This window comes from Camelus bactrianus, chromosome 7 (genome assembly GCF_048773025.1).
Source record: "Camelus bactrianus isolate YW-2024 breed Bactrian camel chromosome 7, ASM4877302v1, whole genome shotgun sequence".
Lineage (NCBI taxonomy): Eukaryota > Metazoa > Chordata > Mammalia > Artiodactyla > Camelidae > Camelus > Camelus bactrianus.
Genome location: NC_133545.1, coordinates 49,630,820 through 49,649,241, shown reverse-complemented (window position 1 = coordinate 49,649,241; position 18,422 = coordinate 49,630,820). Strand labels below are relative to the sequence as shown.

The window sequence follows — 18,422 nt, the reverse complement described above, 5'->3', positions numbered from 1 at the left end:
TCTACAAACCTTTCCTTCCACCCCCACTAGTAGGGAAAAAAAAAAAAAAAAAACAGAAGGAAATGTGATTTAATGGAGTTTGGAAGAGTAGAGGTATTTCTTCAGGTCAGTGACAGGACATTCACCTCCAAAGCTGGAAAGACTAGTTCAAAAGCAAGCTGTGACTTACCTCATAATGAATTAATTGTGTGCCTGAACTATGATCCAAAAGGCCAGGTGGGCAGACCTTTATGCACTGATGGGTAGCCCCTCCGTGGCCCAGAACAAAAAATTCCACCCTGATGGCTAACATGTGGTTTTTTGCTGCGTTGCATTTACAGAGGTCTGCAGCATAATTCATTCTGGAGAGGTGAGGAGACAGCAGAATTCAGACTGAAACCGTCAGCAAATTAATATCCTAGCTTTGTAACACCAAATACTTCCACCTAAACTAGAGAAAAGAGGAAAAACAATTTTTTCAGCCAGTTCTTGATTAATGATTATTTTAAGTTAGTATGATTTTTATAGACATCTTCTAAGATTAATAAAAGCATATAATTTAATATCCACAGAAATATTTGGAGGGTTTGAAAAATTTATATCATTACACTTTCAAAAACTAAATTAGTTGCATACTTTACCATTTACAAAGTAGGCTTATTTTGTTTGATGCTTAAGCATCAAAGTTTTGCAAAGTAGGTGAGTTTTCATTTTATAATAGTATAACAGTGTACATTTGAACCAGCTCTATTCTGTGACCTGGAAGTAGAAAAGTATGTCACCTAATTCTTTCAGATCCCATGTAAATGAATGGGATTCTACTCCCTTTTCTGCTTAGGAAATAGGAAAGTAAGGTGGATCTTAAGGCTTAGGCAGAAAGAAAATTTTCTCTCATATAATTCATGTGTTCTACATCGTTTAGATAAAGGTTAAGACAGAACAGGAGGAGAATTTGCTCTTAAGTCCAGGCTGAGGAAACAGCACAGTGAATTCCAATGTATGGGTCTTCCATTCAGAAGGCTCCCCGGGAACCCGGCTCTAAAGCCAGCTGCTTTGTCATCATTGGTTAAGTCCCTGAGCTTGCCCTGAACCTCAGATTCCTTATCCAGAGTAAGGTAGTAATACCTACCCCAACAGCTTTGTTGTAGGGAATCAATGTTCGGAAGGCAGGTGGTAAATTGTGAAGTGGGAAGGAAGTTCATTTTTTTGTTGTTATCAATACTGACTTCTAGTAGGGAAAACTCATTAGTATGTTTGTCTTTAAGCCAGCAAATCTCATATGAGAGTGAGTCTCCATCTGCTCTGACCAACTTCTGTTCCATTTCTTCTATTTCTTACATATGCTCAGTCCTGAACTCAGATTGCTGGAGCTACTTGCTTTACGTAAACTTGGTTGGGGAGCTGAAACCTCAGGAGTTTCTATTTCCAACTCCAGTCAGAGATGTCTTTACCTATCTAGTTACTTTATTGTTAATACTGTGGGCCTGTGGGTTCAAATACTTTTCCATGAATATCAACACCATTATTTTAGATTTGGCAGATTTATTTGATAGCTATTTTAACAGTAGCCAAGAAGCTGGTTTATTTCTAGTTGAACATTAGTGGCTGGCTCTGCTATGCTGTTTTTTTTAAATAATTTTTTTCCAGCAGATACAAATGATTTTTAAAATGGATTCTAATAATAAGGTTAAGTACTCTAAAATCATCTGAAATGTCTCTTGTTTTGCCCCGATCTCACATGACTCATCTGCCTATTGTTTCATAATAGTTGTTGTGACATTTGCTGTAAATGTTATGCTCCTTTCTGAGTGGGTGTAGAGCTCTGGTTTTAGATGACTGCAAATAAGACATTCCTCCCCTCAACCCCCAAGGGAAAGGAGGTTGCTATGACAAAAGAATCCTTTACTAGGAATAACATGAGTCAATATTGTAAACCAAGACCTTTAATAAAACATCAGTGACTTCTAAATGCAAAGGAAGCCCCCTCAAACAATAATTTTTTTTTGTCTCCGGACCATTTTATAGTAATACATTCTTTGGTGTCCAGTAAAAATGAAAACTTAGAGATTTTTACTGCCTACAAAAATTACGCAGCACACGGAGATTTTAATTTTCCATCAGCTGTCTGAAAGAAGAGTAGAAAATAAATACTAACTTGAAAAATACTAAGAAAGCCATTGGCAAACATTAAATGATGGGGGGGTTGTTTGTTTGTTTGTTTTTAACATGGTTCATCTTTTTATTTGAATAGCCTAGATTTGGGGATTTGGAACCTTTTAAAGCCAGAGTAGATTGAGGCTCAGATGCCACCCTAATAATGGAGCAGGTATTACCTATTAGATCTAGTCAGATGTGTGCCAGTCTTAGGCTGAAGGATCTGATGTCCAGGGAAGGGAGGCATCTGCCCAGAATCACAGGGCAGTGAGTAGTGGTAGAGCTCAATGCAGGATGCTTGGACCACACTCCTTTACACCAGTCCAGACTGCTGCTCACCAAAGCCTTGTGGATACTTACATTCTTTTTCTGATGCTCATGCATGTTGTAGGTAATTTTGAACATGCAGTAACTTGAATATTCTAAATTCTCTTTTTCTATGAGTGTCTTAAAAAGTGAGAGATTCCATATTAGTATTCTGTCAAGGGTCACCTGACTTGACTTCTTTGTCTTAAGATTAAGAAAGCTATTCTGCTCCCTCCCTCCCTTTCTTCCTTCCTTGGTATCTCCTGTCCCCACTTCCCTTTTCCTTCCCTCCACAGGCAGTCATTTTCTCCTGTAGTTTTCTTTGCACAGGTTCTTAACATCACATACAGATTTTTTGCTTTGTGCTCATGAATTTTAATAGGTGTAAGTGGTGTGACGTTAATCAATCTCATTCCATTCTTACTTTTATCAGTAAGCATTGTTTTTAGAGCTAGTCGTGCCGTAATGGATGCATATACCTAATAGTATGCTTTTAATCCCCACAGTAATCCATGGCGGGCACTGCTCCATTTTACCTACCCATTCTCCAGGCCATTCCCCAGTTGGATGCCCCAGTGGCCTCCAGTTCTCAGCCACCACTAAAAAATGCTTCCGTATATATCCACATTCATCACCCTTGAGCTTAATGAGAAAATTTCTTGAAGAATCAATTCCCACAGAAGAATCTCTGGGTCATGGTGTATAGTGCTGAATTGTTCACCAGAATTGCTGTAGTAGCCTATAGTCCCACCAATAATGTGTGATGATTTTTACTTTTCTAAATTCCTGTAACATTTAACATTGTCTTTTGTTCTCATTTTTGCCAGTATCCATTTTGTTAAGAGATTTTGAATTTTTTGATTGAAATTAATTTCTTCATTTCAGTGGCTAAATAAATAGCTCTGTTGAGAGACATATAATTTTTTAGTTTGTGTATTTTATTCATCTTAATTTCAAATAGTGTCCACAAGATAGAGTTCCAATTGCCATGATGGTAAGAAAACTAATTAAAATTTGAAGGTCATGATTAAAAAATAGGTAGGCCTCCCCTGCCCCAGCACTCGGCTCAGTCAAATTTTTTTCCCAACATCATGCTTTTTCTGGTGAAAATGCTAGTTACTCATCAAAGCCTAGTTTAAAATTGACAACCTGTTCTATGCCATTGAAGTGTTTTAACCCTATTCTGATTATAGTAATTATTTTAGGTCATTAGCATTAGTTCTCTGCTTTTCTGTGCACCTGAGTAGCATGTGAACTTTTGTGGTGTAGGGCATCTTTGTGTACCTCAATACTGCCTCGCTAATCTAATTTAATTGTTATTCATTTAATTGTTTCATGAATGCTAAGTGATAGCCATTTGTACATTTCATACTTCCGTTTTATCTAACTGTAGCAGTAGTTTCTGGTTCTGAAAACCTTTTAGATTAGAACCATCTTCTCCATGTTCTAAGATGTGAAATGTTGGCATTTTAGCACAGCAGTGATTTAAGGGCTGGATCCATTTCAAAACTACTTCCTGGAAAAATCCTGGCCTTGCCTGGAAATACTTGTGAGTTCACAGCAATGCTAAGGTGGGGTAACCCTCCAGCCTTGCAAGAATACTGGCCACGATCCTGCATTGTCTCTGAGATGGTCCCTCTCACCACTGTTCACCCGGCTTTCAAGTGTGTCTGCACTCTTAGCAGTGTACAATACAGCTCCACTTTCTTATTAAGAAACATCAATCTGGGACAGATAGACTGCTCTTATCAAAAAGTCAAATTAAAAGAACAATATAGTATGATGAAAGTTATATTTAAAGAAAATAACTGGAGGAAAACATTTTTTCAGGTCTGTTGAGTCATTGGCAATTTTCTCCATTGGAATTTATGTCAATGCTGTGCTTGTTTCCTTATCTGTAAATTGAAGGAAATAAACTAAGTAACGTCCAAGACTCTGAAGTTCTGTGGCATGAGATGTATCAGTCAGTCTCTGTGGGAAGAACCAGCTATACCTAGTGAGCTTGGGGGACTCCACTCTTTCCTTCCTTCCTCAGAAATTATCTCCATGACTTGAAGATCCTCATGTCTATAGAGTCGCTGGGGCATTTGCTTTTTTCTTGTGCCAGGCCTGCTGGCTCTGGGCTGTACACTTTTATTCTTTTCCGTAAGTCTCAGGGCCTGACTTTGCTTCCTCTTCTTCTCTCGAGCTTCCCCTTCTCCATGCTTTTTTATGGTCGCCTCGTCCTTCAGCCGTGGCTGCAGAGTGGTGTGTAGCTTCTGCAGCAGTACCTGACAACAAACCATACAGCCTCGGCTGATTTCAAAGTTCTGTTGCTGGTCCCACAGGGAACCAGAATGGGGGAAATCGTGCAGTTTCTTCACCCAGGATGAGCACAGTGGTTGCTGGAGGGCGCCTGTGGAGAAAGGTACACCTCTAAAACCTCTCCAGCATGGGGCTTGGCACGTGGTAGGTGCTGAAATGCAGCCACTCAGTGCTGAGAGGAAACTACAGGGGAAAATCCAATAGTAAGAGTGTTCCCGCATCCCTTCACTTCAGTCAGAGCCCGTGTGAGCAGCAAGTTTGTGCTGCCAGGATCACACCTGAGAAGAAACATTTTTCCCGCTTTGAGATAAGTTTGCTTCCTATGATGAGGTAGGAGGATATTGCACAAGTTCTGTCTGGAAAACGAAGATGATCTATTTTGTGAGGTTGTGGTAACTTTTGGTGTCATTCCCCCAGTGCACGTCAAGACTCAGTGCTATGAGAAGCGGATATAACCTTGGATGCATATTGGGCATGATTTAAAGTGCTCATTTTTCCACGTTCATTTCTGTTCCATGAATACAGATAAACACATAGAATACCCTTCGATTATAAATTACTGCTTGCTGCCAGTCAGCTAGTTAAAATATTTTTACTTCCTCATACATTCTTTTTGTTCTCGTTCAGGTATATATTCTACACTTAGAATTTATAATAAAATGTATTACTGTAAGTAAAATAGCTTGTCTTTTTTAATTAGGGCAAGTATGCAACTGTTGTTGATAGCTCCTAAAGTAAAATTGCAATCTCACACATGGTGATGATAAACTCTTTTCCAAAAATCTTCATGGGTTTTAGACAACTTGAATTATTTGGTAAAGGGTTGCAGATAAACTCAATGTAATGTTGAAAGTTTCCACGTACTTCTTGCTTTTCATGCACAACTATCTGACTTTTTCTTTTGAGAAAAAACAAACTCTGAGTTAGTTTGGAATTCCAAGTTGCAGTGAGAAAAGTCCACCTTTAGCCTTCTGCTCTTATTATGTTAAGGCTACGACTCATCTCCAAACAAACGTATGACTGAGGTGATGTTTTGGAATAACATCCTGTGTTTTGGTGGCGCATCACTCTTCAGTGACATTCTGAGGTCGCATTGTATTAGCACATGATATTTTCCCCAGTTAATTGATATCCCAGGTTTGTCCAGGGGAAAATCTACAGCTCCCCCAAACATACTTGACAAGTTATTATATTTACTTTAGTCAAAGCCCGTGTGTGCAATATCCCTCTTGGAGGTGGTCTATTATTGGAGTCCCATATGCTTTTTGTTTGGGAAGAAAGCAGTGACTGTGTCATACTGTTACATGGAGTATTCTTTTTCAGGGATGTTGTTCCCTTGGGGACCATATCAGGCCAGAGTTCCTTAGTCTAATAAGACCTTTGTAACTCTTATTGTATAAGAGTTCTGGGAGGGAAGCAAGAGTTAAACAGAAAATGTAATTCAAGCAACCATATTAGGCCACATGTGGGAAAACATGACTCTTAGTATTGGTTTAAAAAAAAGTATTTGTTGTATAGAGGACTGTAATGCCAAAATGTTCAAGGTATTTCAGTGTAAATGAAGGCTATTGTGGCACAGGGAACTCAGAACATTTTAACATTTACTTTGGTTTCTGAATACAAATGATCTAAAAAACACCACACAGAGATGTCTATAAATAAATCATATGTTAAAAAAAAAAGACAGGATTAATTATTGTTGAAGTCCTATATGGTGATATTTAATCTAAAACTTTCTTGTGTGAGTTTTCCCATCAGCAAAATGATGTTTAATCCATATGAAGAGAATGACTATAGCACATTATGTACATATTCATTAGTCAGTAATGCAAAAAACTACGTATCCTCATAAGAATTACCCAGTTTACTGTTGTACTTTACTAATTAATGACAAACACACTGATTATATTCCATAAAAATAGAATTTTAAAAATGAATTTTGCAAAATGAGCATAGAAGCTCTTTCTTCAGATATTATAATTATATCTGATAAAGAAAATTTTAATTTTAAATTGCTACATACAACTTTTAGATATAGAAGTCATAAAATGCTTATAAATTTTTAATTAAAATTCTTAAATGTTTTAACAGATTACAGTAATATAAACCTATTTTCTGAAATATAAATATTACAGTAAAAATTGGGATATTGTAATATTTTGAGACACTTCTTTTACTTTTTTTTTTTTTTTAGCAGAAAATGGTTTCCCAGCAACGCATTCTAATTCACGAAGATTCCATGAACCTGCTAAGTCTTTATACCTCTCCCTCTTTGCCCAACATTACCTTGGGACTTCCAGCAGTGCCAGCCCAGCTCAATGTAAGTCATTCCACTGCAACAGCCCAAAGCAGCTTAAAGGATGTTTTCCATAGGGGAACTCTCATTCATTTGTTGTATACTTAGACTTGAGAGAAACTTGGTAGAGTCTACTTCTTCACTGTTTGCTGAGTTGTTCAAAGATGTTCAATTTAATATCACATTAAAGAATTATACTGGGTCACCTAATCCATAAAATTAGTAACTAACATTTGTATAATGCTTTATAACTTTAAAAAAAAGAAAGCACTCCCCAGATATAGTATTTTGGTAGCTCCATACAAGTATCCCATGAAACAGAGATTACAGGCCACAAAAATTACAGAAGCAGCAGCTGAGAGTTGGAATGCTTAAAAGCCCAAGATCACAGACCCTGAAAGAAGCAGACCTGGAACTCAGCTCAGGCCAGTGCTGAGTGGTGCAGCTTCTAAAGCACAGCAGCAAATGTTTAAAGGATTTATTTTGTGAATGACTTTATTTTGAGAATTTAGGTTACTGACTCTGTGGTACTGAAGAATACATATCTGGAAAACCTCTCTAAGAACAATATTAAACTCCTCCCTGGAGATTCAAAATGAATCAATTACTTTAAAAGTCCTGCCAACTGAAATAGGATCTTTTGGAGGTAATTGTCCTACTAGCTGAAGACGGCTATAATTATTTTGTACATATTCCCTAAAATAATGTAAATTTAAGTCCTTGTAAGAGATTTGTAAACTTTACTTAGAATAATTCATCCGTGAAAGGTTAGTAAATTAAATTGTACTTATGCAGAGGTCATATGATACATTTGGTTTAAAGAGAAATTTATTTCAACCCTTGGCACCAATTTTGCCAGTTTTTAGATACGAGTCTTCTACTGAGTCCAGCTTGTCAAAGTCACATCTTTTATAATATGCCCACATCAGGAAATTATAAAGAGTTGACCATTCGGTGACTAATTTATTCTGAGAATATAAGACCTGTATATGGTATGCTAATTTATGCACAAGCACACCTATACTGACATTTTTCAATGATAAATTTTATGATTGTGATATGTTTGGTATTTTTAATAGAGTGGAATGTTATATTATGTGATACAGTAATCTTATACCAGTGAGGAGAAAGCAGAACTTGGATGTTGTTTTATATTTGGGGATTGAAGAAGAAAGGCTAAAAAAACACCAAATTCAGCCATGCCCTTGAAATTCCATATGAAGCATTTGTAAACAATTGATTCTAGTGAAAAGAAAAAAGGATTTAGGGATGAAACAAAACATAAATATTTATGGATGATATTTTTCGAACCTTCACTTACTAAAAATTTTCTTATATTCCTATTTTTTTCCTGTCTCTTCTGATGATAAACAAATACTAACACCAAAACTTATGACATGAGAATAGACATTTTCTTTCCACTCTTTTTTGCATGTTTTAAGTCACTGCTACCAGCTAACACAAACATACACCACTTTTAATGTGGTCAGGGAGAATTTTTTTCCCAAAGGACCAAGTACTAAAAGCCAGACCATTTAATGTTTCAATGGTAATACAATTTGGTACCGTTGGATGAATAAACCAGTGTGGTTTGGATTGAAGTTTCATTTTTCTTTGCTTCCATTTTGGTGCGGATGAGGCCATCATAATTAATTTTTCAAGCTGAGCATTGCTTTGGCAAAGGAATCTCTAATATTCTATTTCCCCACTGAGTAGTGGGAAATTTTAAGAAAAGAGGCCAGGAGAAGGAATCACTTCTAGATTAAACATTACATTGACTTGCTGTGTGACTAAGACAAACCATTTACCTCTTTGTCCTTCAATTTCTCCATCACTGAAAATTGCTTTGCCTCCCTAGTGCACAGCAATTTTGGAAGATGAAACATGAGTTTTGAAAAGAAACATGCCACATAATTTTGAGGTATTAGACTTCTGCTTTTGTAATACTAAAATGACCACCATTCATTAAATTCTTTGAATAGGAGCATTCAGTATTACTATTGATGATATAATTATTATTGCCTTATTACTGTGTTATCATATATTTCAAGTTCTTAATAGCCTTTTTATTTGATATCTAATTTCACTTGTAGTTTATTTTATTAAACAAAAGTATCTGGAGTGTCATTTTCAATATTTAGAGATTTGGGGATCTGTTATGAATTAATATAAAATACACGTTTAAATCAAACCCTGCATATTTTCATGATCTTTCATTGAGTGATCTGAAGAATTTTATTTTAAAAATTAAATACTGAAAACCCACAGCTCTGTGAACATATTAGACAACATAGAGAGAAAGGGTGAATTGTTCCTTCTACTTGAAACTCTAAAATTACAGACCATTTTATCTCCAGTTTCTTAATCCCTATTGTGTGGTCATTAGTTTAGCAATTTGAATAAATTTTACTTTTCCAATATACCTTTTACTTAAGAAGTATATTAAAATATTTTAGAAATAAACTTCCCAGTTATTAAGCCTGAAAGCGCATCCTTTTTAAGATTAAAAAAAGTTTTATTTGGGGTGCAGTATAGTGATACCCAGTACTAACGTGTCTCTAGTGCTTCAGGTCTATTTTTGTTTCTCCTTTGTTAATTCACTTAGTTCAAAACACATGCTGTTACCCATTTTCCCTAGTCAGCCATTGGGTAAGATGAGGTGTTTTTTTTTTTTTTTCAGTGGGGGGCAAATTATGGAATAAGAAACTAATCTAATGATTTACAGACCTAATGACCTTTATGGATGAAAATGGATTAACGTCTTTATTATTTCTCAACACAGCCTTCAAATTCACTCAAAGAAAAACAGAAGTGTGAGACGCAGACACTCAGGCCAGGCGTCCCTCTGCCCGGGCAGTACGGGGGCAGCATCGCATCATCTTCCAGCCATCCCCATGTCACTTTGGAGGGAAAGCCCAACAGCAGCCACCAAGCTCTCCTGCAGCATTTATTACTGAAGGAACAAATGCGACAGCAGAAGCTCCTTGTGGCTGGTAAGTCATGATGGTGCCATTTGCAAGTTGTTTTAGGGCTTTCCTTTTATAAGCAATCCAATGTAGAGTCTCTGTAATTCAAGACCTAGTAAAGATTTACAGTGTCATGCAAAGGTCTCCCTGATACCTAGTACTGTGGGAAAGGCAGTTATCCTTGTTTATTTCTCTGGATCCCTAAGGGGGAAAAAAAAAAGCAACTCACCTTATTTAACCTTCCTACATACTAGAGTGGACTACTGGTGAGTCATTAGTCAGACGCTCGTCTGACCCGTGCTTTGGGACTTAGTCCTTCACCCCACCCAACCCAGCCTTCTGATATTTGCCCAGTAGTATACCATTTGTCATAGAACTTATCCCAGGTCTATTTTCTGTGCCTTCTTGTCTTTTCTTAAGCTGTGTGTGTGTGTGTGTGTGTGTGTGTGTGTGTAACATACATACAAACATACATACATATAATATTTGTATTTTCTTTCAGGTGGAGTTCCCTTACATCCTCAGTCTCCCTTGGCAACAAAAGAGAGAATTTCACCTGGCATTAGAGGTACCCACAAATTACCCCGTCACAGACCCCTGAATCGAACCCAGTCTGCACCTTTGCCTCAGAGCACGTTGGCTCAGCTGGTCATTCAGCAGCAACACCAGCAATTCCTGGAGAAGCAGAAGCAATACCAGCAGCAGATCCATATGAACAAAGTAAGTCCCCAAGCCGAGTCACAGTGTCGTAATCACCAGTATGGGAACCGGGGTTCTGGTCACTGACGTGGGCGTGCAGGAGAGAATGTTGGCATGCATCAGAGTCAAAGGGAGATTGCCCTCCTGGCTTGCTGTCCCGCCTCAAGGACACCATCACATTATCAGTGTTTTCACTCTCATTACATGCACAGGACATTTGTAGCAAAATTGAGGCCCTAGATTAGAAAGCCTTCTGTGATTGGGTACATATTTTAATATATAAGCACATACAGGCATATGTGTTCAGAGCCTCATTTTTTGTTATTGCAATAAAGGTTTGAGACAGAGTTGAATGTGGTAGATTGACATTTCAAAAAGTTTGCACAGGTGCTGGCAGATATGACAGGGTCAGCCGGTTAGGTATTTCTCAGCAACTTGTATGTATCCACGTTATATTTATTTTTCATATGCCCTACTTCATTCCAAACAGTGTTTGAAGCAGTTTCTCAGAAACTGGTGGTAGTTTCTTTCTGGCAGCCTTATTGTGGCTGAAATGGACAGCGAATGCCTGTATCACACCACATCCTTGGGAGCTCTCCTGCCGAGGCAACCACAAAGAAACAGTCATTGCCATATAATGGTGTCAGACAGGCCAGTAAAGCATTTTTAATCAATTTGTAAGCAAAACTGGTCTGGACAGTTTTGCCACTACTTTCTGCTATGGGAGGCTTACAAAGCAGAATCCTCTCATTCCTGGAAAATGTTAAGGTCCTGAATTTCAAAATTCTATCCATTCTCTTTTGTTGTTGTATCACCTACAGATATCTTCTAGAGGCATTATATTGAGCAACAATGTCCCATTTACTGATAAATGGATAGCTAAAAATTTGCTTAGTATTTAAATGCTTTATTGCACTGATATGAATAAAACCTTGTTGGCAGTGGTCTAATCATCTTTACAATAGCAAAAGAAGGGGTCTTTATCACGTGCTCACCTTATTGCAGGTGGGGTTAGAGATTTTCTCTCTTTGGCCTCCATTTTAACACGGCAGAGCCATGAAGGGAGCATGGGCCAAAGACCGCAGTACTGAACAGAAATTCTCTAGCCCAACTCTTTGCAACTTTCTAAGATGATACGGGGGGATGGGAAGGGGTGGTCGGCAGTACCAACTGCCTCTCCTGTCGTCGTTTGCTATACTGCAGACCGTATTTTACTGTTTTTCAGACTCTATATCAGATGAATTTTATTGCTACAGCATTTCTCTAAATTTATCGAATTATTTTGTGTGAAGTCAGTCTTCCCAGAGAACACCCACCTTTCTTCTTGTATGATGACATATTACTCCTTGACCTGAATGACACTCTGCATATATTTGCTATGGTATGGTAGAGTTAGGTTGGTTTGTTTGTTTTGTGGTATCTCAACACTGCTTAAAGCTACCAGATATTCTTAGAACATTGTCCAGTGTGAAAGGAATGACTGGGAATTCTACTTTTCACCTCATAATATTTTGATTTGGAATTAGGTTCATTTATAAAAATAGTATTGGATTGTAGGTATACTTTCTGCTACTCAGTTCTGTTTCCTAGAAATATATGGATGTGTATATTCTATTATAGGTAAATTGATCCCTTTGAAATCATCATCTGCAGATGATTTCTATGAATACTTTAAGAATATTTTGGAACCCATTTTTATGACCTCAAGTTGCCACTGCTTCAGACTCAGGTGGTATGCTAATAGCAGAATCTTTGTATTTTAGTATCACACTCGAGACTTTGACAGGCAGATGCTAACCTCAGTCATGTGGAAGAAACTAAGACAGAAAGCAGGCATTTGCATTTTAGCAATGAGAAAAGCAAATCTTATCAGAGACCTTCTCCCATGTGGAGCTGATTCCTTGGAATCTGTTAAGAATTCTTCCCAAAATTAGAAACAAACTTTTACTTTTAGGTACATGTTTGTACAGTGGTTTGATTATTAAATCTTGTCTTAATTAGGCAAAATGAAGCCCAGAAAACTTCAAAGTGCAAGGCTGATCTTTATATATTAACCTCTCTCAACTTGGGTGTTTAGATTACTCAAGCAGGTCTCCAGTTGGCTTTTCTCCAAGTATATATTCCATATGTTTAATCAAGATGGCATATGTACACTGGGTATTCTCCAGACATTGAAAATATTTCACCTGCCCTCAATTGTCTTAGGGAATAGAGAAGGATCTTATTAAATAAATATTGAAGTCCGTCCTATTTTAAGGTATTCACAGTAGAACCTTTAATAAATGAATTGCTGCTGTTCACCTTTCCCCATGAGTAATGAAAGTGTGTATTTCACATTAGGTGAGGGCCATAACTTAGATGCCAAAAGACAACAAGTTTCTGTATGATAATATATTTACATGTACTATAATCATTTAGAATAACCATTAATGAGAATTAACCAGAGAAACTTTAATTTGTCATTTTTCCCTATTATCATGGATGAACTTTTATTGAATCCATTCAAACTGGAGCCAAATAGTTGGCTCCATAAAAACATGGTCCTTACTTTCGAGTTACTTATCATAGCAGGAAATACAGGCACGCACGATGATGTAGGTGTGCAAATGACATATTTTAAAATATGTTTTCCTTGACACTTCTTTATGGTTCATTTTTTGAGAAACTTAGGGGAGCAAAAATGGAGTAAGGAACAAAAAAAGTAGGTTTATCTCTAAACTTACATCATATTAAATATGATTGGCCTTCCTGGTGTGAAATTTTTAATGATTTATTTGAATTGCTGATAATCTTTAGAAGATTGGAAGCAAACCTATCCTTTTCAGAACACAGTTTATACAGTGATTGACATTACATTTTAAAGACTTTCTCATATCTTGCTATTATTTGAATGCATTTATGAAAGTAGTCATTCATGCTTGTTATCAGTCATACTGAGCAATTTACCTACCTGTTGCCTGATACTTCAATGACTTTACGTGGGAAATTTTGTGTATCATAAGATTTTAAGCCTCATATAATTATGTTGTAGGTGCTTAATAGCTTAGCAGAAGTATCCCTGGAATGGGTTTATATAGTATTTGTATTGCTGTATCTACCAGTAGATAATGGGGCAAGCTAGAAAACTGGAAAACAGAATGATTTATCTCTGCTTATCAGTTTGTATATTTTACTTTCACTGAAAGCATTTTGAGAAGGTTAACCATAAGAAAATCATGGCTTACAACATTTGTTCTTTTGGGGTTTTTTTTTTTTTGAGACATTTAAAAAATTCAGAAATGCATTTAAACAATTTATATTGCTAATATATGGTACATTCATGCAATGACGACCTGTGAGCCTTTTTCAAAAAACAAGAGTTTTTAATACTAGCATCAAAAGGAGACTGTTGCTTTTGCCAGTATCTTTTGGTTTTTTTACTGAAAGAGAAAAATGGTTTCTAAAATAGAATTTTCCTAATAAATAAAAATAGCAAACAAAAAAAAAATAGGGGGGTAGTGGTAGTTTTCTTCTGAGCCATTTTCAAGTTTAACTATTGCCACAGATTTCTGCCAAAGTAAAACTATGATTGATGAAAACAAAATACCGCAGTTAGTTGGACATTTTTATGATTTTTGAAGTAGTGTTCTGACCACTGCCTAATTAATAGAAGGGCAAATCTCTAGTCACATTACTTCCTGAGTAATATACAGAAAATTTCCAAAGTATCTTCAGCCATTTTTGTTGTGAGATAATTTGACAGCTCTCTGCTCTCTTCCCAGACATTATTCTTTGAATTATTTCTCAGTTGTGGTATTAATAGTATAGCATTGATGGATGCCTAGTTGGTTCTATTTTAACTAGAATTTTAAAAACTTTTCTAATACTTACGTTGCTCATATTCATTCCATGAAGAGAAGAAATTTTAAGAAAATTATTTATTCATTCAGTACTTATCTAAATGAAATACCAATCTGTGTATGTATCTGTTGAGCAAGTCATTACCATTACTGAATCTTAATTGATACTGGACACTATTTTAGGCACTAAGAAAACAACATTCAGTATCCTCATGGAGCTTACCGAATGGGGAGCAAGGGGACTGAAATATTCCAGGAAAGAGTATTATAATTTGTTAAGTATTAAGACAGGGGGCATGAGGAAGGAAATTGTTTTCTTTGAGGAAATTAAACGTGAGACTTTAGTTTCCCTTGGGGTTATCTTGTCCTTTTTATATCTTTGCCCCTCCCTCCCTCTTCTCTCCCTCCACTGCACACCCCCACTTTCTTTCTTTGTAAAATGCTATGTGATAAATATCTTATGCATTCCTATGACTGGATATCAGCCAACAGTTTTTAAAAAACCCACATTAATCATGAGATGATATCTTATATATGTCAAGGTTCACTCTGGATATAAGTATTTATTATATATTTATGACTATGGTACTTAGGCATTTTGACGTGAGTGCTATTTTATCATAATAAAAATATATCTTAGACAAGACCAGTAGAGGGGAGGCCGAGCAGATGTCCTGCGTTGCCCTTAGTAAAACAGGTAAATATTATGTCTGACAAGCAAGGCATGAATATAATTAAGCTCAAATGCTGGCGTGGAGCAAATGGGGAGCTTTCATCACTTTCTGAAAGAGAATTTGACCCTCTGAGTAGTATCTATTGTATTCTTGACATAATTTTCCAACATAAATGTTACATTTTTCTCTATAACCCCTCATGATTCATACCTACTCCTTGTCCCCGGTTATCCATCCAGAGCAACCCGGGGAGAATATTCTTTCATGCCTGTGGTCAATACAAACATAGCATGCGTGTGTGCATGTGTGCGTGTGTGAGTGCATGTGTGTATTTTTTTCTTTATAAAGTATCCCTGAAGGCAGCTCTAAAATGCAACTATTTTGTGCACTGTTGAGAAAAGTGTATATTTTCCCAAGGAGATTAATTTGAAGAACAACAATTATACAGATGTGTGCAGTCTAAAAAGTTTACGTTTTTTAAAATCACACTTCATATTAGTTTATTTTAATAAAGGTAATTCTACCCACAGCTTACTTGTAAGAGATTAAAAATTTAAGAATAATTAGATGAGGACCATTTTTTTTTTTGGTTACAAATTTCTGGGGGGTTTGCTGCACCTGTTTTTCCTGTTGTATCTTTCCCTCCACATCTTTTTCGCAGCATGCATCTTTCCAGCACTTTCTCCATGGGAACCTTGGGGATAGGATCATTTAAATAATGCCAGCTCCCCTTTATATGTAAAATCTATCATGAGCTGAGACTCCACACTAGCTTTTTTATGTGTATCATCCCTCAAACTTAACAACTCACTTTTTTGTTGCTCGCTCTCAAGAAAGTGAATTTTAAAGGGCTTAAGTAAGTTGACCAAAGTGACCGGGCTAGCAGCTGACAGAGCTGGGATTCCAACATAGGATGGTTGTGTGACCTAAAAATCTGTTCTTCACCTAAACTTATGCTTATGATTTCAGTGTTGTTTTTATCACCAAGCAGGAGACAAGATTTTTCCTAATTTTATTTTTGCCAAAAGGTAGAAAAGTTACAATTTGAAACAGGACAAACAAAAAAAGAAGAAGGGTCATCCTACTTTTTTAGTATTGGTTTGGATTTGCCAGGATGAGGAAATCCCATTTCCTGACCTTGCTTCCCACCTCTCCACACATCGCCCTCCATCCAGTTACTCCCTTGGAAATCTTTTTACGTGGACCCAGTGGTGGGACTTTCAGATATCCTGGATTATAAGGCTTTCCAGCGGTGCAGTGTGGGTGCAGCAAGCCAGAGCTAGCTATAGCCAGGCCACCCTTTGTTCTTTTCTCCTGTGTTATAACACTGCCGTATTTCTTTAGATAGGGTAAACATCTTCTCACAGGAGTTCTGAGCAAGCCTGAAGCTGAAAGTCAACTGACTTCATCAAGTTCAACTGAAATGCAAATGTTGGCATCTCATCTCTGGGTGGTTGGAAAATACCTTGTTTTAAGTTTTGAAAAATGGATGAGTAGAAACTTGAACTGGGCTTTCATTTAGGAAAGTAGGCATTACTGTTGTCAGGTTTAATTTCTCTCTATCCATTTGACAGCTTGTTTCCATGCAGAGTCTTTAATCACCAATTTAGGATTACATTTTTCCCATTAGATGGATAGTATGTCCAAAAACTTTAGCGGGCATTGAAAGGCAGTCTTAATTTTATAACAGTAAAAAGCTTCCTAGATTATTTATCTATCTATAGAGGTTTATAAAAGAAACTTTGACTCTACCCTGAAATAGATGCTATTTGACATGATTAGCCCAATGTAAATAGATCCTTGTAGGTATGTACTGGGCTTCAAAAAAAACCCCACTTGTGCTGTAGTACTGGCTTACATCATCACAGAGAATTCACATAGAAGCATTTCACTATATAATTACAAGTCAATGGTTTATAATACACAGAAAATGGCTTGTTGCTTTATTATTGGATATGATGAAATCCTGTGTTTGGAAAAGAAACTAAATGACCATTTCAGTGGATTAATGTGTAACATTCATAAATGTTCCCAGTGCTGCTTTCATAACTTGAAGACCAAGGGAAGGACCTCGACCTTTCCTTTTCACTCTGCACTGTTAATCTAGTCAGAGACGCTTTTATTGAATGAGAAAAACAATAGTTGGACATGACTCTGAGGTACGAAAATAGAGGAAAGAAAAATATCTGGGGAATTAGACCATGTGAGTGGTTTGACTGATGTCGATTCCAGGAGTTCAAAGGGAGAGGGAAGCTAAATAATTTGGTTGTTTCCCAACCTTGACAAATAGTTTCATTTGACAGAATGAAATAATTAAGTCTTACTAAGGAATTTTTAATATAGCTAAGTGATTTGTAGATATGAAAACCACCAATGTGTAGCAGTCTCTTTGTCACAGATTTTGGTTGCTTTTAAGTTCCTGATTATTAGGATTTTTCCCTCTATATCTTTCTACTCTTTCTCCAAATATTTATGAAATCTGAGGGATTATAGTGACCCTGAAATATCATATAGTCTGGAGTTTTCCCATTCCTTCAGGCAGAGTTGCATCTAGGTCTGTGCTCCCATGCACTAAATACACAGTTACTCTCTTGCTGTCAACTTAGTTACATCAACCAGCAGTAAAAACTCACTTCTGAAAAGTCATTTCCTAGCGCAGAATAATTGATGACATTCCACAAAGATTTACTAGCAACTATTATGTTGTATCCTGGAAATGAAAATAAAGAAGGCTTTTTTTTTTTTTTTTTTTTTTTTTTGCCTTGAATGGCTCAGAGACCTGCAAATAGATAATGCCAATCAAAGATAGTCCTACAGAATGCATAACTCACCTTGATTGCAAAATCTAGGATGCTGGGTAGCCTTTCCAAGAGGAGATCCTGATGTCCTGCCCAGTTATTTATTTGTTTTGCAACTTTGGTTAGTCTCGAGCTTCTTTGTACATTAATATTCTAATCTGCAAATTTTATAGGTTTATATTGAAAATTTCATGAGAAGGTGTACTGAAAGTATTTTATAAATAAGGTAAGAAATCTTGCAATTTAACACAGTACTTATATTCTTATATAGCACTAAGGGTTCTATTTTCCTTATTCTACTAATGAAAATGGTTGTCTGGAAGTGCACCAGTGTTTCTAAGACATACATTTTTCACTTGCCTCAATATTGCATCAGGCTACTTCATTGTAAACTAACTAAATTTTGT

At 36.6% G+C, this 18,422-nt stretch overlaps 1 protein-coding gene across 10 annotated transcripts in view; it reads left to right on the top strand.

The window, feature by feature from the left end:
• The window catches only part of HDAC9 (histone deacetylase 9), an 819,260-nt gene that overhangs the window by 486,642 nt on the left and 314,196 nt on the right, over window positions 1–18,422 (top strand). For 7 of the 10 annotated variants that reach the window (XM_074367374.1, XM_074367375.1, XM_074367376.1 and 4 more), the window contains 3 exons: window positions 6,938–7,063; window positions 9,822–10,032; window positions 10,508–10,725. In XM_074367374.1, coding sequence (XP_074223475.1) covers window positions 6,938–7,063; window positions 9,822–10,032; window positions 10,508–10,725 — 555 coding nt within the window. The remainder of the gene's footprint in view (window positions 1–6,937; window positions 7,064–9,821; window positions 10,033–10,507; window positions 10,726–18,422) is intronic. The other 3 variants (XM_074367383.1, XM_074367380.1, XM_074367381.1) reach the window with 1 other exon arrangement.